Source organism: Pectinophora gossypiella, chromosome 8 (assembly GCF_024362695.1).
Source record: "Pectinophora gossypiella chromosome 8, ilPecGoss1.1, whole genome shotgun sequence".
In the NCBI taxonomy this organism is placed as follows: domain Eukaryota; kingdom Metazoa; phylum Arthropoda; class Insecta; order Lepidoptera; family Gelechiidae; genus Pectinophora; species Pectinophora gossypiella.
The window spans coordinates 14,193,104-14,215,774 of record NC_065411.1 but is presented as its reverse complement, the minus strand read 5'-3'; the positions used below and the strand labels follow the sequence as shown (position 1 = coordinate 14,215,774).

General features: G+C 41.3%; 1 protein-coding gene across 2 annotated transcripts in view; it reads right to left on the bottom strand.

Moving 5' to 3' along the window:
- LOC126369197 (TATA-binding protein-associated factor 172) overlaps window positions 1-22,671 on the bottom strand; it is a 67,354-nt gene that overhangs the window by 19,259 nt on the left and 25,424 nt on the right. Inside the window, exons 4-16 of one of the 2 annotated variants that reach the window (XM_050013492.1) lie at window positions 17,057-17,120; window positions 13,240-13,377; window positions 11,718-11,872; window positions 8,447-8,639; window positions 6,916-7,124; window positions 6,173-6,268; window positions 5,707-5,883; window positions 5,332-5,594; window positions 4,485-5,118; window positions 3,769-3,912; window positions 2,027-2,189; window positions 1,554-1,639; window positions 468-599 (exon numbers count right to left, since the gene is read on the bottom strand). In XM_050013492.1, coding sequence (XP_049869449.1) covers window positions 468-599; window positions 1,554-1,639; window positions 2,027-2,189; window positions 3,769-3,912; window positions 4,485-5,118; window positions 5,332-5,594; window positions 5,707-5,883; window positions 6,173-6,268; window positions 6,916-7,124; window positions 8,447-8,639; window positions 11,718-11,872; window positions 13,240-13,377; window positions 17,057-17,120 — 2,454 coding nt within the window. The remainder of the gene's footprint in view (window positions 1-467; window positions 600-1,553; window positions 1,640-2,026; window positions 2,190-3,768; window positions 3,913-4,484; window positions 5,119-5,331; window positions 5,595-5,706; window positions 5,884-6,172; window positions 6,269-6,915; window positions 7,125-8,446; window positions 8,640-11,717; window positions 11,873-13,239; window positions 13,378-17,056; window positions 17,121-22,671) is intronic. The other variant, XM_050013494.1, reaches the window with a different exon arrangement.

Sequence of the window (22,671 nt, the reverse complement as noted above, 5' to 3'; positions counted from 1 at the left end):
AAAAGGATTAGAAGATAAAGCTGCTGTATATTTCTATTTCATGTCCTCTAGCCCTCGTTGAAAAATGTAAACTGTTACTGGCAATAAATTTATTTTATTCTTATTCTACAGCCTCCGTGGTCTAGTGGTTAGAGCGTTAGGCTCACGATCTGGAGGTCCGGGTTCGATTCCCGATGGGGACATTGTCGAAATCACTTTGTGAGACTGTCCTTTGTTTGGTAAGGACTTTTCAGGCTTGAATCACCTGATTGTCCGAAAAAGTAAGATGATTCCGTGCTTCGGAGGGCACGTTAAGCCGTTGGTCCCGGCTATTAGCCGTAAAAACACCTCCACCAACCCGCAGTGGAGCAGCGTGGTGGAGTATGCTCCATACCCCCTCCGGTTGATTGAGGGGAGGCCTGTGCCCAGCAGTGGGACGTATATAGGCTGTTTATGTTATTCTTATTCTTAAAGATAGAGCACCGTACCTGGGGGCTCCGCGGGTGTATGTCAGGCGGGTAGAGGCGGGCTTCCCGCGTGTGCCGCGCCCACATTGCCACCACGAGGCTGGCCACGGTGCGCTGCAGCCCGCTGCCCGACCGCAGGTACACCACCATCACCTGACATTGGGAACACCAACTATTATACTCGCGCTTCGTCCTTCGAGATTAGCATGAGAATTATACTTGTAGTAACGCGTACGTGCGGCCACTTTTTGCACTATAGTTGAGGGTAGACTCAGAAAAAAAGACGAATATTTTTGTTGACGGTGGTTGTTCCTCTCGTTTGCGTCATTTGTTTCAGAGTTTGAGCTGAATTAATATTTCACGACAGACAGGGAAAGATGGGTGGGAGGGATGCTAATCGCTTCGGACGAAGCGCTTCGTATAATTATGATCGAACTTCACTTACAGGTAAGTTCGTTTAATCACTAATTATAATACTATAAAAAACCCGCACAAGCTTCGTCAAAATACAAAAAAAAAACACAACAGGCTTTGTCCAAAACTACCTACTCCAGAAGTTCACCCCGTACCGCTTCCGGCTCAAAGCTACCCATTAAACTGGCCGCATTTCCACGTTGAACAGCCAGTGAAATGCGCTGAACCAAAAACGATCCGGAGCGCGGATCATGCCCCTTCAAAAAAATAAAAACCACTGACAATGCCGTAAGCGTGGGCAATTATTGGTCAGCAAAAATTTAGTATCGATCGCCATCCACTCGCAAAGAAGAAAAAAATAAAAATAAACACGAAATAAACATAACATAAACATACATAAACAGCCTATATACGTCCCACTGCTGGGCACAGGCCTTCCCTCAATCAACCGGAGGGCTCCATACGAAGTAAATATACTACAACATAAAATAAACACGTATTTGCTATACAGAATGTTAGAGACATCGTAACAAATACTGAGGGATGATTCAGACATGAGTCTTGAGTCAATATCAAGTGGAATTTTCTAGTTTTTTTTTAAATTATTTTCAGTTCCATACTTTTGCCATCTAATTTCCACTTGATATCATCTCAGAATCATGGTCTGAATCATTAAATAGAAAATGAATTTACCTTTACATAACAGTCTATAGGGCTCTCGTCTTCAAGTTTGTACTCTATGCCAGGCGCTGGTTGCACCAGGTAACACGATAGGTGTCCTGGAAATAGTAGAATAAAAAATATTAAAAGGAAACCACAAAAACAATCGTAAATGACAATGGGCACAAATGTATCGAACTTGGTCCAAGAACCTCCACTGATGAGACTTATATGTAATGAAAGCTTATGCTTTCCCTATGGTTCTGGCAAAGTTCTGATCAGATTCTGTCCCGGGGTTATTTTTCTATGGCCATATTTGTCCTGGTTAAAAATATGATAAAATGCAGAAGTACTTCCCACTGTATAAGCATAAGCGTTCATTACATGCAACTCTCATTAGGATTATTTTACGACGGAAAATTCCACTTAATTAATATTAACTCGGAATAATGAGCTGCATCATCGCCGTCAGTATTGGGTACGGTGCGAGCAACCCGCGCACTGACCTAGCACCTGCGCGGCAAGGCAGCGCGCGCGCATGACGTTGCGGTCCCTGGCGGCGGCGGGCTGCGACTCGCTGCCGCCCACGTACCACTTCTGCGACGGACGGCCTTCCGGCGGGATCTCGCCCTCCAGGCACGACTGCGAGTTGGTGCGCACGCGACGCTCCTGCAAATAAACAGAATAGTTTTGTAAGTTGCATTCATCGTAGAGGGAAAACAAAACGGTATCTAAAGGTTGCGCTCAATAAAAGAAAAAAAAGAAAAAAAAAACTATATATGCATGCTTTCCATTAGCTATTTCCTTGGTTTATACAATTTGCTATATGACAGTTGTAAAAATAAAATATATCTGATATAGTAGTTTACATAGTATAGTACATTTTTTATTAAATATTTTTACCGAAATAAAAATGTTATTTTCAACCTGTATATTACGGCCATGACCGAGCTTCGTGTGACGTCAATAGTGATGTTCCGAATATCCGTATCCGTGTCCGTTACTTTTCACGCGGATCTTTTACGGATCTTTTTCAAGTGATTAAGTAGAATTATTAAATAAAAAACTATAAAATTCCATTCAGATTGTTTTTATTTCTTAAAATCAAATATTTGGCACCTTTATATTGCAAACATTTAGATAGATAGATCTTTATAATGAAAGCTAGATAAAATATCACTTTTATAACAATGAAATAACTAAAACTTTAATCTTTTTGTTTAAGAAAATAAAGATACGTATCCGTATCCGCGGATCTTTACACTAAATATCCGTATTCAGATCCGTATCCGCGGATATACATTTTTAACGATCCGGCACATCACTAGACGTCACATATCACAAAATAAACAAAAACTATCTGTTACTTTTCAAGTTATACTTTTTGACAGTTTCTTTGTTATAATAGGTAACTCAAGAGCCACAGAATATTAAATAAACACACCAACACACTTAGTTACAAAAAAAGAACCATCTACAATTCTAAAAAGGAAAAGAAAAAGTACCTACGTTCAAGATAAAAAAAGAACAGTAAACAATAATTTATCAGTAACCACACTGACGTCAGCCGACCCTGCGTTGCCATTTCGTAAAAAATAAATTACCCACGTCCAATGTTTTTAATTTACTTTGCAAGGAAATTTTGTACTTTTAGTAAAAGATTACGTAAAGTTGTAATGATTTTTATATACATATGTGACAAATACATTAGTCAGTAATTATCTTAATTTTCAATAATAAAATGTATGTCCTTGAAATGTTGTAGATACCAATTGAATGGTAACACTTACGTCATCAATGGGCTAGCAATGGCGGCGTGTCATAGGATTGAGCATACCTGGTCATCTTATACCATGGTAAGATCGAAGAAGAATTGGCTTGTCTAATACTAACTTGTCTAACTTGCCTCCGACACCAAGAGGGCTTAGAATCTCGTAGGTCGAACCAAACACATATCTACATGCACACATACATATGTACACGACATATGTGTTGTCTTAAAACTAATATAATTAATAACAATGGAAATAAAGTTAAGAAAAACTGTTGAAATAAAACACATCACTGTTTAAAAATAGTAAGTAAACCAATTTCTAAAACAAGATATAATGAAGCGATGGCATGCCAGGACAAACCCAAGACGGTTTATTGGTATGTCTGCATTATTCCATTTATATGTACATTTTTTTGGTTAATAAAAAAAAAAAAAATAGACGTCCAACTATGTAAATAAAAAAGAATCAGGTACCTTGGGAGGCGCGTGCAGCAGCAGCCCCGGGTCCACGTACATCCTGGCGGGCTGCATGGCGAGGCACAGCCACGTGGCCAGCATGGGGCACGCGCACACCAGGATCGTCGACAGCGGCGCGTGCTGCAGGAAGTTCTCCCACACCTGCACCCCACGACATTATTACGTAAGAACAATATACGATTGGTTACAAAACAACGAGCGTCCCCCCCCCACGCGGTTGTGTGCAATTGCGTTCCCGCCACACGGCGGCAATGAGGAACACCGTTGGGTTTTAGTGGGTATACCGGGTGGCGACACCCGGGGAGTTCCACATAACCACGTCGTCCCCCCGGGCGGCGTGGTATGCGTAACGCATTTCCCAACGTCAAAAAAAGGGGGGGGGGGGGCTTTGGTTGGGGATCTTAAAAGGTTGCAGTCCATTCGGGCTGTATAAGTCGAGCCCTTACTATCTCACATAATAAATAAAAACAACGGTAAGGCCTAAATTGGGTACGTCCTTATTAAAGGTTCAGTACAATCTACTCTGAACCGGCGTGCGTGTTAGTTAGTGAGCTCTGTTTTCCGCATTTAGACTCTAAGATGGACCATTATGCGTGGTATTGTTGACAACGTAAGCCAACTTAACTCCTTCCAGAAGCTCAGAAGCCGCCTGGGGTTTTCACAGGCTTTGGCTTTTCAGGCATTAAAGTTTTGCTCTGAAAATTTATTCTCACCTGTAAAGCTATCTCTTGAATTTCATGGACATGTTCAAACAGGATCCTCTGGTAAACATGCCTCATCGCCTCCTGCAGCAGCTCCGGTGTCCAGTTCAGGTACTTGTCAGCCAGGCCGTTCACTTCACTCTTTATATCACATTTCACATCTTTCACTTCAGATTTACCATCATTTACTTCACTTTTACTCTCACTAACTGCATTTGTGGCACTATTGGCTTCAATTTTAACGTCTTCTTCAATTTTGACATTATCTTCTTCACTTTTAACAACATTTATTCCACTTTGACTATCATTCACTTCACTTTTAACAACATTTTCACTTTGACTGTCTTTGATTTCACTTTTAACAACATTTTCACTTTGACTGTCTTTGATTTCACTTTTAACAACATTTTCACTTTGACTGTCTTTGATTTCACTTTTAACAACATTTTCACTTTGATTATCTTTGACTTCACTTTTAACAGCTTTGTCATCTTCCGTGTTTCCGTTGGTATGTGTTTGAGTGGGTTCTAAGACGAGAGGGCGTGTGAGGGTCCGGAGGGTTTGGAGGGTCGCCTTCCGCACTGAACTGGTGGAATGATCCAGGTACGGCCACAAGCGAGGCAACACGTCGGTCAGGTCGATGGGACTGTGAAAGAAGAAAACGGAATTATTAAACTTAAAACCACTGGTCTATTATTCTCTAAAAAGTGGCATGGAAAATGCTGCATCGACAAGAGCGTGGCTCGTAAATTGATGATGTTAAAATTAAAAAGTTACAAAGAAAAAAATGTTTTTGGTCAGTTTTAATTTAGTAATCAAAATTTCATAATTTATCTTTAACGCAATTGTTATGACTTACTGCAATAGTTTGGCAGCTTGTGGTAGTGCCATCAGGGATGCCAACAGCGCCATGTACGAGTTGGCAGGGGCAGCCAACTCATCCTGTTCGTGTAGCAGCTGCCACAGTCTGGCCACCACATGAGGTAACGCCGCGGGCCGCGCCTGCGCCAGGGCGGCGGCCGCGGGGGCCAGCGCTCCCGCCGCCACGGCGGACACGTCCTCAGCTGTGTCGCCCAGACCGTTGATTAGGTGTTCAAGTGCGCCGGTTTCGCAGGCCACGTCCTGTGTAGTAAGGGTATGACTTAAAAATGGGTGAATTTGTGTGTGTGTATGTGAGGGTGAGTGTGGGGGTGTGTGTGTGTGTGTAAAAATAAATAAATAAGTGTGTCCTCACCTGCCTGGCCGCCAGCAGGTACTTGAACCCGAGCAGCGCCCCGTGGCGCGCCTCCCACTGCGGCTGCCGCGCCAGCGCCGCCAGCAGCGCGGCCACGGCGCGCACGCGGCCCGCGCGCATGTGCGCCAGCGCCACGCCCAGCGTCTGCGCGCACGTCTCGCGGACTGGCGCCACCACCTCGCGTGATCAACGCATGCATTACAATTCATATTTAAACAAGTTTATCTCTTAAATAAATCTCCTATTCCCAATGGACTTACCTCTTCCAATAGAAAATCGCATAATATTGAAATACATGAAAAGTCGTATGAGACCTGATAATAATGATGATATAAATACTCTCAAATAAACGTTAAAAATGGGGGAGGCCTATGCCCAGCAGTGGGCGTCGTACGGCTGATGATGATGAAACGTTAAAAAAAATACAATGCAAGTAAAAAAAATATACTGCAGTAGCAAAACTTACCTGATCAGAAACAAAATCCCCGAAGCGATCCAATGCTAAAACGCAGAGCAATCGCAGCGCCACGTCCTCCAACCATTCTTGATGCGCATCTTCATTCTGTAAACAAAATAGACAATCATTATGACACACAACATCAACATCCTTCACATTTATTTAACCCTGTTCTTCGCCTGTCTCACGCTTTTGCTTTCAGAATCAGAATCATTCATTCAACGTAATTATCTTGAATAAACTTATTGAAGGTCAATTTAGACGGCGATACGGCTTACCACCTATGTTGACCTAACAGAAAGCTCGGTGAAGTGAGGGTACTTAGTTCATCTAGCAATGGATCTACCTCTAACTATTACTGTTAGGATATAGTTGTCTTCTTCTGTCGTGTGGGTTGTGAAATGGAATATCAACCCTGGTGTCAGGGTTGTTATTGAGCCGCCAAAGGCCCTTAACATGACTCATGTAACGACTACATACTTACATCAGTAAGTAGTAACCGGGGCCAACGGCTTAACGTGCCTTCCGAAACACGGATCATCTTACTTTTGGACAATCAGGTGATCAGCCTGTAATGTCCTAACCAAACTAGGGACCACAAAGTAATTTTTGTGATATGTCCCCACCTGTAATGTCCTAACCAAACTAGTCGTATTTTAATATGTTTGTTTGTATATGTGCTGATGTTGATGCACCAGAAATCAGAATGGATGTGGCGTTATTAACGCATCAGCTCTCCTGTGGCCACATACCTGTTCCCGAGTCATGTTGGCCTGGTAGCCGGCAGTGTTCACAACCCTGGCTCGTAGCAACTCCCGCAGCGCGCTGGCGGCTCCGTGCCTGGCTTCCCAGGCGGCGCTGAACAGCTGGGCTTCCAACGCCCCGCACCAGCTCTCCAACGGCCATCGCGCTGACTCGCCCCATGCGCCTGAGCAGTCGGGGACTGGGGCTGAACACTCCACTACAAAAATGGTACCTGAATTAGTCTATAATTACCTGAATTAGTGTCGAGCGAGTACCCTTTTTAGTTTTAAGTCTTACATTTCATATATGTTCAAATTTTAATATTAAGAAATTTATGTAACGTCTTAAACCTAAATAAAGATTCTATCTATCTATCTATCTATAATTTATAGTTTATTAAAGTCAATAAAAAGGTTAGAAACTTTCACCGGGCGAGCGAGCTAGCGAGCTTTTACACAAAAATAATAAAGACAATCGGTCGATGACATTCTTCTTGAGAGGAAGTGGAATATGGGGGAAGCCAGCGTCCCCGTTTTCCACTTTCGAAATAAAAAAAACTCGTAGAAAAAAATACCTTTAAAAATACTTATTTTTTCCTTCTAAAAGCATGTCATAGAACACATGTTACTGACATGGCTCATGTAACGACTACTGACTTACATCAATACGTAATAACGGCTTAACGTGCCTTCCGAAGCACGGATCACGGCAATCATTCAGATATAACCGTTGCCAGCCATTGCAATAATTGATTATCTATGGTAACACAGTACAGTCATGAGCAATATCATGTACCCACTGTAGAACCCTGTCGCACTATCATATTTGACATTTAATGAGACTTACGGTTTAATTTGTCAAAAAAGTTAATGCGACATGGTTTGAAACTGTATACATATTAGTACCCGTGACCGCGCATTGTTAATTATAGTACCAGGAACTTATTTTATTAGCCTACTTTATACTATAGGAGGACTAGAGGCAACATCGAAGCAATTCATCTAAAAAGCAATATTTTGACATTTGTGGACATTGCGCACTTACTTTCATTTGCGCAAATGTCAAATTACAATATTGCTTTCTTAGATTGCCAATACAAAAATGTGTTCAGGGCGCTACTGGGGCTGCCGCGACGCTGTAGCGCCTCCGGTATGTTCTGCGAGGCGCGTGTAGACGACTTCCACGCGATCATGCGTAAGCGCTGTGCGTTTCTGTGGCGCCGTGCGCGTGCCAGCCCCAACACCATCATGAGCGCATTGGTGGACCGGTACGACTCGCCGCTGCTGAACCGCTGGGTGCGATTGCACGCTGTAACATAGCTGCCCGCGGCTTCGGTGACTCGGGCCGGCCTCGTGTATTTTATATTTATGTTGTCGTCTTTCGAATCTGTTACTAATACTAGGTTAAGCTTTTTGTTACTAACTAAATATGGACTAGTTTCCGAAATAAATATTTTTAATTTGAATTTAGATGAATTGCTTCGATGTAGCCATTTTAACCCCCAGTTCATGGATTAATCTCGGTGTGATAGTGACTTACCGGAGAAGTCTTCGGGCGGGTCGAAGCGCATCTTCTTGCGGTCGGGCTCCGCTGGCGGCGTGGGCGGCTCCTCGCTGCAGTCGCGGGACTTCTGCTTGCACAACGCCTGCCGAGCCTTGCGCTTCGCCAGGTTCATCTCGCGGGAGCTCAGAGGTTTGGATGACGTCACTTGGACTAACTCTTGGACTGGTCTCTGTGAAAAAATACACTCCCATTGATTATCTCCTATTTTTAAAGTCGGTTAAACACGACAGAGATGTTAAATGTTGTAGAACGATGCACAAACAAAGTTTTTTTAAAATTATCACAAGTTCACGATTGTATCCCAATCTGCCGTGTCACGCACAAGTCTGCTATCTTAAAATAGTCGAGTTACGAATAACCAGTGCAAAAGGGTTTTATATCCTATGCTTTACATAGTTCAGTAAAAACATTTTAAAATTTATTGATACTTTTTGAGATACAGAGGTTGACAAAGTCTGCTAACTTGATTTTTTTGCATGTGGGTCACGCCTAACTCATCTAACTAAAAGTTACAATAGATAGGCGTGACTACGACGAAGGCAATCCTAGCGATTCGCGACATTCTTTGTACTTGCAAACCCGGCGCCCAGGGAGGAAACACTTCCTGAATCTGAGAGAGAAGTCGAGGACCCAAAATGCTTTGAACCAGGCATAAAGGGGAAATATTTTTTGGTTTGAATAAGAATGGGAAACTTCTTTAGAACGGTGATACTACCTGGAACCGTTTGTCAAAGGATCGAGTTCTGCAAGAACCATCAATGGGAGGATACAATACCAGGCTGGAAAACGATTTGTTGTGAGAAAGCATACTCAAATGTGATGAGGATGATAAGGTCTTGTGACTTTTCTTGTTGAATAAAGAATTGTAATAGATGTAACCCTGGGCTTTCATGACTGAGCAAGCGATAACATCTTCGCAATTAATATTATTTTAGCTTTGATCATCAATTGCAGCATCAAAATCGTAAATAGTTCATGAGCACAGGGTTATTTTGTTTATTGCTTTTGTTCCTAGATGATTCTCGTTCGCCGAATGCAATTTTTTGTAAAACATTTGTTGAACCTTTGCTGGGTTCGGCTTCTTCAAGGGTTCTATGTATATTATACCCCCTTGGAAGCGGTTTTTGTGGTTTGTCGCGAAACGGATTCAGGTTTTGTGGACTGATGGTCTGTGTTGTCGATTTTTGTGATAATCTGTCAGATCGTCAATCTCTTTTACTCTCGAGAATTCAAGAGTTCGCTGTGCAACCGGGAACTGTATCAGTTGCCATGAGGGTGTACCCTGGTTCCAGAGCTTTGTGTATTCTGTAGTCACAAGTGAGGACGAGTTAATTGATCTCATCATAGCCAAGAAGAGAATTCTATTTTTCTTTTGTGAGGTATAATATTGTCACAATTCAAAGCCAAGTTCTTGTGGTTGCAAGGGTTGTTCAATACAGAGACAGAATGCTGATGCTGTATTATGGACTTTTCAGCCTGCAGTGGAACTGTCTTTTTCGAAAAATAATCCTTTACGGTTGGTTTCCACATCCATAGTATGTAAATATGATCCTAAGCTAAAAGCTTTTTGGCAGTACTTTCAATTTTAACACCATCTTCTGAATGTCTACGGGTTTCATATGTGGAATAAGTCCCATAGATATTTAGAAGGCGATCTAAATAATGAAGGTACCTACTGTTGACGAGATTTTTGCAGTGGATATGCAGGAGGCTATTTGCATGCCCAGGCTAGCTGTGGGGATTGCTGTTTTCAAGAACGTTGGTTTTGTTCATTGAGACGTTTGTCTCAAGGGTAAAATATGATACTGAGGCGAAGCAGGCGGAGGAGGCCAGTTTTTATAGTTTTATTTTCTACTTTCTTCGAGGGTTGTCCCTCGCAATAGAAAACCAAATTCCTACTCTGAAGTACAAACTTCACAGGATCCATTCTTGTACATTCTTGTTGAGAGTGGAGATCCATTTTCAGCAATGATCGTCTTGATTGACTCTTCTACGCTTGTGGCTGCAAAAAGCGTAGGGAGTATGTTTCGAGCCGGTGCAAACTTCCATCGTGTCTGGTACAGTTCGTGCTTGCATAGCAGACTAGTTTTCGGGAGAGGGGAGTTATGCAGTCTAGCAGATTGTGTGGAGAAAGAGTAAATAAGTCGTCGGAAGGTACGACAATGCAGACTCTTGGCCACGAAAACATTATTTTATTTTGCGACGAACTACTGGAAGGTGTTTCCAAGGGGGTGTAGTGTGCTGGCCTTGAGGATGGTTGAATTTAGTAAGGGTTCAACAGATGTTTTTAGTAAGGGGTGGTGCATGTGTGCCGATGATTTCGGAGTGATGAAAATTGTGAGGAGGAATTAATTGATTCCTGAAGGTTATGCCTAAAACATTTTTAGCTATGGCATTGTGATTGATGATTGCAAACATGCTGTTGGAATCCCATTTTTTTCATTGTATTGAGAAGAAGTTTGAACATAATTATATATTTCACAAATATTTTTTCTAAACGTTCATTATATTTTAGATTATTTTATTTAAAATTATAAAATTACATAATTCTGAGCTCCTGATTGCTGATTGATGAATGTGTACGAAGCAAAAAAAAGTATGTCAGGGTAGAAAAAAAGGAATTCCCAACTTGTAAATTAATATTTCAAATTTTTCAGATATCAAAATTATTTTCCTTGTAAGTATCCATTTCACTTAGTCTACTCAACCCGGGCATCCTCAAAAAGCAGTCCTTATAGAAAGCTTGTAACGCTCATCTCTTACAACTAATAATTAGCATAGATAGATTAAAGTTATAATGACAAACCGGCTGCATGTGCCAAACTCTGCTAACTTAATATAGCACAGACCGCGTGACCACATCTCTATGGAAGAGTGGTCATGCACAACTCTTAAACTCGATTTAAATAAAAACTATTATAATAAGGAAAAAAATCAAAAGTGCCTGTTATTCAGAGTACATTTTAGAATATTTTCTGATATTTTGATGACAGATATTTCACTTAATATGAACTATACAGACGATTAACTGAAAAAATCTTTAAAGGCGATTTACTCAAAACAGCATTTTTTGAGATAGCAGAGATTCGTATGACACGGCAGTAATTGAAGTAGTCAGAGGTACATCCATCACAAGATGAAATAAGAAATTTCGCAAAAATCTTTGACCTAGGAAACTAACCAATTGAGCCGGCATAGGCCCCAGACATCGCTGAGCTTATATTGACACACCCTAGTGCCAACTTACCCTGGGCATCTCAATCTTGACAGGCTGCACCTTGACGGGGCACAGGTCTTCGTTGGAGTACATGGAGGTGAGGTCCACTCCCAGTTTGCAGGCCACGTCCAGCCCAAGCCGCGCGTTTAGCTGCTGCCGCTGTTTTGCTAGCCGCTCCTTCATGTCTGCCAACAACACAAACGTAACATAAACTCACGACTATCCCGATTGGGTAGTCACAAGTATGAACTAAGTACCCGCACCTCACCGAGTTTTCTGTTAGACCAACGTGACAGGTGGTGAGTATCGTACAGTGCCACTGTGACAAGTCTGCCAATATATGCGAGGTCCCGGGTTCAAATCCCGGACGAGCCCCCAAAAGTTGTGAGATGGAAATAAAAGCTTGGAAAATCAGTTTGATACAGTTTATTATTTTTTGTCACATACACAATTATAATAGTTTCGCCATTCCAGGAAAAAGTAAAAGTCACACCCCTTATAGACTAATCTAGAATATTACCTCTTTCTTCAGGTATACATTCATTTCGTTGAATTTTAAAATCCTACATTTATATACAGGGTGTTAGTGACATCGTAACGAAAACTTTCGAGAGATGATTCAGGCCATGATTCTGTCCACCGCAAAAGTATGGACCTGAAAATAATTAAAAAAAAAACACAAAAACATTAATGACTTTTCCGACAGGAAATTCCACTTGATATCGACTTAGAATCATGGTCTGAATCATCCCCCTTAGTATTCGTTACGATGTCACCCTGTATTCAAACATTCATGGAATAAGAAGACTACGGGCCTGTTTAATAAAACTTACAATTGTAAATTACAACGACAATTTGGTGTTCATTACGTAGCTTATATGAAACTGCAAAATATTTGTGATCACTAACTCCGCAATGTACATTAAATTGTCATTCTAATTTACAATTGTAAGTTTTATTAAACAGACCCCAGGTATGCTCAATATTTTAGCGAGGTGCATTACCCCCTCCGGTTGATTGAGGGGAGGCCTGTGCCCAGCAGTGGGACGTATATAGGCAGTTTATGTAGGTATGTATGTATGTGCATTACCGTGTTGAATAAAGTAACATATCACAGGTCATTTCTCGCAATGTTCTAATCTCCGCACTCGAACATTTGATAAGACACGTTGTACCACGTATCAGGGCCTACCTCTGTTACTATAGCCGATTACAACTTTGTATACACAAAGTGTACCCATAACCCGAATTGTTTTTGATAATTAACTTTACGAACCCGTGATAAGGGTTAACAAGGTTCATTATTATGCATCTTAAGACATTTTTCATCTTTGCTCGACTGGCAGTGAATTCGTCTTGTTTGAATTTAATTATGTAGAAGGTACGTCATTTGCGGAGAGTACTATCTAGCACCCTGTAATTTGTATTTGTAATTATGCTTTTGGTCAGACAGGCGGTCGCTTCTGTAAAAGACCGGACCTGTCAAATCTTCACGTTAGATAAGCGGACCCTGTGAAAAACGGGTAAACGGGCGATGATGAAGTATGCTTACCTGCAGCGGGCACCGCCTCCTCGTCAAAGTCGTACTCCCGACCTTCGGAGCCCATCAGGTGGGCGCCATGCCGCAAAACACGCTCGATGTCGAACGTCTCGCACCTCAAACGGCTCACGTCCTCTTCCGACTTCTCTTCTGGAAAACCGATGGATATTACTCATCATCATCAGCCCATTAACGTCCCCACTGCTGGGGCACGGGCCTTCCCTATGGATGGATAGGGAGATCGGGCCTTAAACCATCACGTGGGCCCAGTGCGGATTGATGGTTATTAACGACTGCTAATGCAGCCGGGACCAACGGCTTAACGTGCCTTCCGAAACACGGAGGAGCTCGAGATGAAAGCGTTGATATGTCAGTCAGTCAGTTTCTCCTTTTATATATTTAGATTAGAATATTAATTCATCATCCTGTCCTTATCCCACTCTAGGTGTGGTCAGCACAACATGTATTCCTCTTCCATTCATTTCAGTCAGTCATCATCTCAATACTCACACCTTTCACACTCATATCCGTCTTTACACAATCCATCCACACTTTCTTTGGTCGTCCCCTACGCCTATATCAAACCACATTAATTCCTGATCTTGTGATCTCTTGGTTCCGTATAGTTGCTGGTCAAGCTGTGTAACCACAATCAGAGGCCGTTCCCGTTATAAGGGTGAATATCAAAATGTGCCAAGTTTGGTGGCGAAGTTTTATATTATTTTTTTTACAAGGTAACTTGTCCCTCGTAGCTAGAACTATCCTTTTTCATGTCGGAACCCATCTTTCACCAAAAAATTATATGAAAGATCGCCACCAAACTTGGCACATTTTGATATTCACCCATAATATTATGTTCGGACTGTATCGTATGATATCATTGCAGTAGTAAATATAGTCAGTAGCTACCTATTTACCGTCATAAATTGTAGAACTGCAAAAAAGTGAACAGGAAAGTGAAATGAAGGTCACGGGCGGACGTCCGTCTCATCATCAGCCCATTAACGTCCCCACTGCTGGGGCACGGGCCTTCCCTATGGATGGATAGGGAGATTGGGCCACGCGAGCCCAGTGCGGATTGATGATAATTAACGACTGCTAATGTAGTCGGGACCAACGGCTTAACGTGCTTTCCGAAAGACGGAGGAGCTCAAGATGAAAACTTATTTTTTTGTGGTCACCCATCCTATGACCGGCCTTTTGCGAAAGTTGCTTAACTTCAACAATCGCAGACCGAGCGCGTTTACCGCTACGCCACCAAGCTCCTCAAGTACTACGCCACCAAGTCCTCAGTAGACGTCCGTCTACCGATAAACAATTGCTGATTTATTATCAACCCACCGGAGGGAGTCAGGAGCATAGCCCACCACGCTGCTCCACATCATAGTCCTCATACGTCTGTTTCAGTAGATGTAGGTATGACATCATTGTCGTGAAGTGATACATTTTTTTTCATGGCTCTGCAAGCCAATGAAGAACTGTCTAGGCTACGTTCCATAAAAACAATATAGAAGGCGATGTAAAGATTTTTCCTTCGTAAACGAAGGACCTTCTAATATCATCAATTGTTTTTGGGTATAAATAATGACCCTTTTTATTACACCCAGACACAATTACTTCTGCCACCCATTATTATTCTCATCAAGAGAAGCAATATAGGTAGCAACATAATTCTATACATGTGATCCAAATACCAAACATACACATACATACATACACAAACTCACGCCCGTATTCCCCGAAGGGGCGGGCAGAACTAGAAATAATCAAGAAACTATTTGCAGCCACTTTTGATACATAATCCTAAGGTGGATAATGATAGACCGTATGATGATAGGTGATCAGCTATCGCTCTTACAGATGATCCATCATGTTCGACAGGACGCTGTCTCTTTGTCGCCCTTTACGACATGCACGGGAAGATAGGCAGCTAAAAAAAAAGTTTATTGCAGTATCTTTTGGTACATAGATTATACTGGGTTTGGAGCCGCCTTTTAAGCATAAATATGCTTGTATTAGCTGACTCCGTTCTTCCATAACAATTTTCGTAATTGCACCTTACACTAATTGACAAAAGAACTTAAAAAAAAGAAAAAAATAAGCTAATAAATAAATTAAGCAGCTGAACGCATTCTATGTTTTTGCTTTACGCCCAGTCCAGCAGAGGGTCAAACAAGCTTTTGCCATGACATTGTATTTTTGAATAATTATGTACTCGAGTAATGAGAAAATTGGTAATAATCGGGTGAATATCAAAATGTGTCAAGTTTGGTGGCGACTGTCATATAATTTTTTCGTGAAAAATTGGGGAAATTGGGAAAATTGGGAATTGAAAAATTCCTTTTTCATGTCGGAACCGAGGATCCATTTGGATCTTTTTCATGTCGGAACCCAATTTTTCATGAAAAAATAATATGAAATTTCGCCACCAAACTTGAAATTTTGAGATTCACCCAATCACGTTACATCTCGACAGCGCCATCTATATTATTTTTGGGGAACATAGCCTGGAAAGTCTATCATTCTGCTCCACAAGGTACTACTTATTTAAATAACAGGATGCTTGTCATTACCCAACATTATACTACATTTTATCTGTTATCTATTTATGTATCGTTGGTTCCGGAACATTAAATGGCACTCGAAATATTATTAAGATAAAATCTTAATACTTTTAAAGTCCTCTGTATATTCGGGCTAATTCCGAAAACCACTGAATGAATTTGCATACGATTTTTACTATTTATCTCTGCATTATTTTCAACGGTATTATTTTGTAAACAAACAAAATAATCTAGTTTATAACCGCGATGATAAAAATAGAGGTACAATTCTGTTGCGCGATGCATTCAAATAGGCATCATTATTCTATTACTGCCCGAGTGAGGAGTTCACCACGCAAGTGGTAGGTATATTGCGCGTTTCTGAAGGTTTATTTTATTGTTGATTCAGACGATAGGTTGGTAACTTAAGCTTGGACTTCTCTTCTACCGTGTGGGTTGTGAGGTGGAGTACCAACCTCACCAGCCCTAGTGTCAGGGTCACAATTGAGCCGCCAAGGGCCCTTGACATGGCTCATGTAACGACTACTTACTTACATCAGTAAGTAGTAACCGGGACTAACGGCTTAACGTGCCTTCCGAAGCACGGATCATCTTACTGTCGGACAATCAGGTGATCAGCCTGTAATGTCCTAACCAAACTAGGGACCACAAAGTATTTTTTTGCAATATGTCCCCACCGGGAATCGAACCCGCGACCCCCAGGACCCCCTGGGTGGATCGTGAGCCCAACGCTCAACCAACCAAGGAGGTCGTTTCGTTCGTTTCGTGAGCTGATAAGCAAATACATATATAAACTCACGTCTATCTTCCACGCCTAGACATCTCCAATTTAGTCAATGTACATCCTTGTAGATCTTCCTCTGCCAGCCCGACTAACAACCTTCGCCTTATATACCGCTTCATAATCCTATTATCCTTCATCCGTTCTACGTGTCCAACCCAACGTAACATTCCCTTCTCAATCTTAGTCACTATATCATCTTTTATACAACATCTCTCTCTTATCACACTGTTTCTCACTCTATCACTCAACACCGCAGATGCTACGCAACAACCTCATTGCAATGGAATTATTCCTACTTTCATTCTTCTTCTATCGTGTGGGTTATGAGGTGGATTACCAACCTCATCAACCCTGGGGTGTCAGGGTTATTATTAAACAGCCAAAGAATACTTTCATGCTTCTTCTGTCACTGCATGCTATTTCGTGATCCTATAAAAGTTCCGTTTTTGCTTTTAAGGTTCAGAACCCTAAAAATACGAACCTTTCGCAGTGACGAGCGGCGAGGGGTGCCATTCTGGAACATTCGACAGTATCGCTTCCACCGCCTGTTGAACAAAGATAATATTATTGTCAAAAAGCCATCCATCTCCCTAGCATTATCCCGTTTTTCACAGGGTCCGCTTACCTAACCTGAATATTTGACAGGTCCGGTTGTTTACAGAAGCGACTGCCTGTCTGACCTTCTAACCCGCGAAGGGAAAACCAGCCCAATACAGGTTAGGTCACACACCTCCGAAAATGCATTTCTCGGGAATGTGGGTTTCCTCACGTTGTTTTCTTTCACCCTGTATTTATGATCCAAACATGAATTCGACAAACATTGGTTTACGCCTGCGCTGGATTCGAACGTGCGACCTCAAAGAGAGAGGCAAGCGTTCTGTCAACTGGGCTACCACGGCTATTATTGTTAAAAAGCAAGTGAAGAAAATAATAGAACATAAGCTCACGAGCGTATTCTAACTGGGGTAGTCAGAGGTACGTGCAAGATGAACTAAGTATCCACACTTCACCGAGCTTTATGTAAGACCAACGTGATAGGTGGCAGTGCGGTGGTGGCGGTGGATATGGCAGTTTATAATGATCGATCCAACAGTGTTAGTGAACACTGCAGTAAGATCAATCAATAACTTATTGGTGCTAATCTGGTACCTTGGTTGGAACCGGCGCTCCCCGTTTGAGAAGCAAGCCGTTGAACCGCAGGACCACAGTGACATTGAAGTTTAAAAAAAAATCAAAATTCTTTATTTGTTAGCAAATATTTACAGTAATGAAGGTGATTGCAGACTCCTTTTAAGCGTAGTGCCTGTGTCAGGAGACTCTGCTCTTCCATAAAAGCAAGTTGTACACAAATATTCTTTATTCTTATTCTTAAATATGCTAATAAGTTTGTGGTGCGTGCGTGCGTGTGTGTGTGTGTGTGTATATATATCCTACTAAAGAAGTAAATATATTACATCAGATACAAGATCAATAATTATATCACACGAACATGATGTTGCGCCAATGTTCAGCTGATCTTTGGGCTGTGCATCACGCACGCAAAGGTCACACACAGGTTACATGATAAAAAATATAGGTACAGTCATGAGTAATATCATGTACCCGCTTTAGTACCCTGTCGCACTATCATATTTGACATTTAATGAGAGTTACGGTTTAATTTGTCAAAAAAGTAAATGCGACATGGTACCAAAGTGTACTCATGACCGTACAACATTAAAATAAAATAACGAGCGGATGAGGGAAAGCACTATATAAAGCGAAGGTTGGTGGTAGTACTGGCAGAGGAAGGCCTAGAAGGACGTACATTGACCAAATTGGAGATGTCCTTAGAAAAGGCTCTGTACGATCTACTCTAAATCGGCGTGCGTATATGAAAAGATTGATGAACGTGGAGGAAGCCAGAGAAGTGTGTCAGGATCGAAGCGTATGGAATGTCTCCGCTTACCCCGGTGGGAAATAGGGGTGAGTTTATGTAAACCAAACATGAACATCATCATAACCCACACGATAAGAAGAACACCTTGTATAATAATAATAAAACTTTGAGGGGTGATTGAGGCCATGATTCTGAGATGATATCAAGTGGAATTTTCCGTCGCAAAAGTATGGAATTGAAAATAATTAAAAAAAACACAAAATTTTTCAGGAATATTCAGACTGAAAATTCCACTTGATATCAACTCAGAATCATGGTCTGAACCATCCCCTTCAGTATTCGTTACGGTGTTACTAACACCCATACCTACTTGTATGGCTACCGTATGTACTTGTGTGGGTGTAAGTGACATCGTAACGAATACTGAGGGGGATGATTCAGCTGATTATTCTGAGTTAATATCAAGTAGAATTTTCCTTCGCAAAAGTATAGAATTGAAAATAATTAAAAAATAAATAAAAAAAACATTAATTTTGCGACGAAAAATTCCACTTGATATTAACTCAGAATCATGGTCTGAATCATCCCCCTGAGTATTCGTTACGATGTTACTAACACCCTGTATATTATGTAATTCGACACAGGGATTGTGTCCTTTCCAACAAGATGATCAACAAATGTACTAAGCGATAGGCAGATACCTTGTCGTCATAAGGTTTATCATATCCTTCTTAGGACTTAACGGTTGTTAGGGAGGTGCAGGGTTGCGCGCCCCCGTAGCCGGGTTTTGACCTACTTATACTTATTATTTAGTTATTATTATTGCGTATGGCAAAAAACTGCACTCTATGGAAGTGAAACGTGAACTATGACACAGAGAGACAGAGAGAGGTTGGAAACGTTTGAGATGTAAAATCAGGCAACCAGGGTAAGCAGACTATAGAATTTCACTTGCTTCGATCCTGACACACTTGCTTCCTCCACATTCATCAATCTAAATATATAAAAGGAGAAACTGACTGACTGACATATCGACGCACAGCCTAAACGGCTAAACGTAGGCACTTGAAATTTGGAAGGGACGTAGCTTAGGTACCGTAGAGGTGCACTAAGAAAGGAATTCCCGGAATTCCCACGGGAACGGGAATTAGCGGGAAAATCCTTTTGTATGAAAAATCTAAACCGCTTAAGTTAGACGCTTGAAATTTGGCACGCAGGTACCTTAGTTAACTTAAAGCTTAGTTGCAACAGGATATTGCAAAATTCCCACGGAAACGGGAGTTAGCGGGAAGAGACATTTGTATGAAAAAATCTAAACTGCATAAGTTAGATGCTTGAAATTTGATATGCACTCCCACACTCACAAAGATCTCTCTTTTATAACACGCCACGCGGACGAAGTCGCGGGCAAAAGCTAGTCGCTTCGCTAGACGCAAGCCATCTTGCCTCTTCTGTCCTCTATAACTCAAATATTTGCCTCTTTTCCCTTACTTTTACTAGCACATCCTCACATTCACATTCTACTACATTTCAAAAGGCGATTACGTTGGATCCCCAAAACAGTTCTTTTCAGGACTCAACCACAAACAGCCCTTTTCAGGGCTCCCCTACTTACTCGAGTACCTATTTTTAGTGCTCAACTCAGTCCTAGGCACATCGATCAATACCAAACGCCCTTCGACACTCATACATAATACAGATTATAAAGACAGGATGGTTCGAGGGTAGAGACTGCACGGAAAATTACTTAAGTACTTATATACTAATCGCGAATGTATGAAAATAAGGCTAAAAATTGTTATATCTTTGGATTGAATTGCTATAGAAGCTTGACTGTACATGCCTTCAAGACAGCGCAGAGACGCGTTTCTGAGAAAAAGGTCTTGACAGAGAGACGGACGGACAAGAAAGTGATCCTATAAGGGTTTTTTTTCCTTTTGAGGTTCGGAACCCTGAAAGTGATACTAATAATTGCTTACGGAACTCTAAAAAAAACTTACAATCCAAATCACAGCTAAGGCTCATGAATTCCCATAAAACGAAAAAGCAGTCAATGTATTACGGACAATTATGCGGTTGGCTGGGTCCACAACACGTCAAATTGTAGAAATAAGGTAATAGGCATACTACGAAAGTAATTGAACGAACTCGCGAGCCAGTTAACAAAGCGTGCATATTGGCTAATGTTGCGCTGTGCATTATGTTAGATGCCTCTTTATTTAATTGAATACGTATTCCCAATGAGGGACTTTCCAATCAACGATCCCCAAACACACGATAGACGGCGTTGTTCACTTTTGACGTGATAATTACCTATTTTCTCATTGCTGGGGTACATAATTAGTCAAAAATGTAATGTAATGGCAGAAGCAAATATAAAACTATTTGTTGCTTGATATTTGAATCACGTTCACGCTCACGATCTGGAGGTCCGGGTTCGATTCCCGATGGGGACATTGTCGGAATCTCTTTGTGAGACTGTCCTTTGTTTGGTAAGGACTTTTCAGGCTTGAATCACCTGATTGTCCGACAAAGTAAGATGATTCCGTGCTTCGGAGGGCACGTTAAGCCGTTGGTCCCGGCTATTAGCCGTAAAAACACCTCCACCAACCCGCATTGGAGCAGCTTGGTGGAGTATGCTCCATACCCCCTCCGGTTGATTGAGGGGAGGCCTGTGCCCAGCAGTGGGACGTATATAGGCAGTTTATGTTTGTTATTTGAATCACGTTATGTAAAGAATGATGTTGCCACCTATATTGTCAAATTGCAATATTGCTTTTCTGGATGAATTGATTCGATGTGGCCAACACCCAAAAAACATAATATTATTATATAAACACCCCCCCCCCCCCCCCCAGGTCAGCACAACATGGAGTCAAAAGTACGCAGACTGTCAATGGCCTGTGACCGAAATAGAACTTTATTGCCCGCTACTTCATTATTCGCGTATTCCATTCCATAACAACCATTCGTATTGTTTTGGAGAGTCGTTCTTACCTAATGTCAGATTTACTTTGCCTGTTATCAGACTTATAATGGGAGTTGAAAGCTATTTGAGAAAATCATATGGCTTTACGACGTCAGTGGAACCGAAGGAGCAGGGGTAGCCCAGTTGAAAACGATTGTATTTTGTGTATCAACTTGTTTATTTTAGAGTTTTATCTATTTTATTTTATATCTTCGACTTAAAAACCATGGTATAAGAAGCAGGTATGCTCAATCCTATGACAAGCCGCCATTGGTAGCCCATTGATGACATAAGTGTTACCATTCAATTGGTATCTCCAACATTCCAAGGACGAGAATTTTATTATTGAAAATTAAGTGAATTACTGACTAATGTATTTAATTACTAATATTACAAAAATCATTAAAACTGTACGTAAATCTTTTATTAAAAGTACAAAATTTCCTTGCGAAGTAAATTCAAAACATTGGATGTGGGTAATTTATTTTTTACGAAATGGCAACGCAGGGTTCGATGACGTCAGGTTGGCTAACCTTGAAATGCTAGCTGTCAGTTTAGAGCATACCTGGTCTTCTTATAGCTACCATGTTAAAACAACCAACCGCCATTCCTATCATTCTTCTCGCCCACCCATCACTCTCTCTTTCACACACCTTAACGTTCCGTTTTATTAAGCCTACCATTCCTACATAATATGACATACTATTGCGTCTATTGCCTATATTAGCTACGATCTTATTGCGCATACAAAGTAAGTGGACGCCTCACGAACATCGCAGACAATGTGCCGATTACAGGGAACAATGCCGATAAACAAACGAGGCATCATCCACGTGAATCGATAAGACCGCGGCGGAATACAAATTGTCTCAGATAATCTCATTGATGGAAAATGGTTTGTTGCAGATGCAAATTGATATTACGTGATGGAACGTTGCTGTAGGTAGGATGTCCTTATGAAGAAGATTCGTTATATAATCATCATACATACATACATACATAAACTCACGCCTATTTCCCACCGGGGATATAATCATCATCCTCCTGCCTTATCCCACTTGAGTCGAATCGGCACGACACGTATTCCTTTTCCATTCATTTCTGTCAGTCGTCACCTCAGTACTAAGACACGCTACTTTCAACCTAGGTTAAAAGTACTCTCATTTTTTACCCAGAACGAAATTAATTGAAAGAAATCGAAGTTTCTGTTAATAATAATATAATAATAATAATATTTATTTATTCAGGA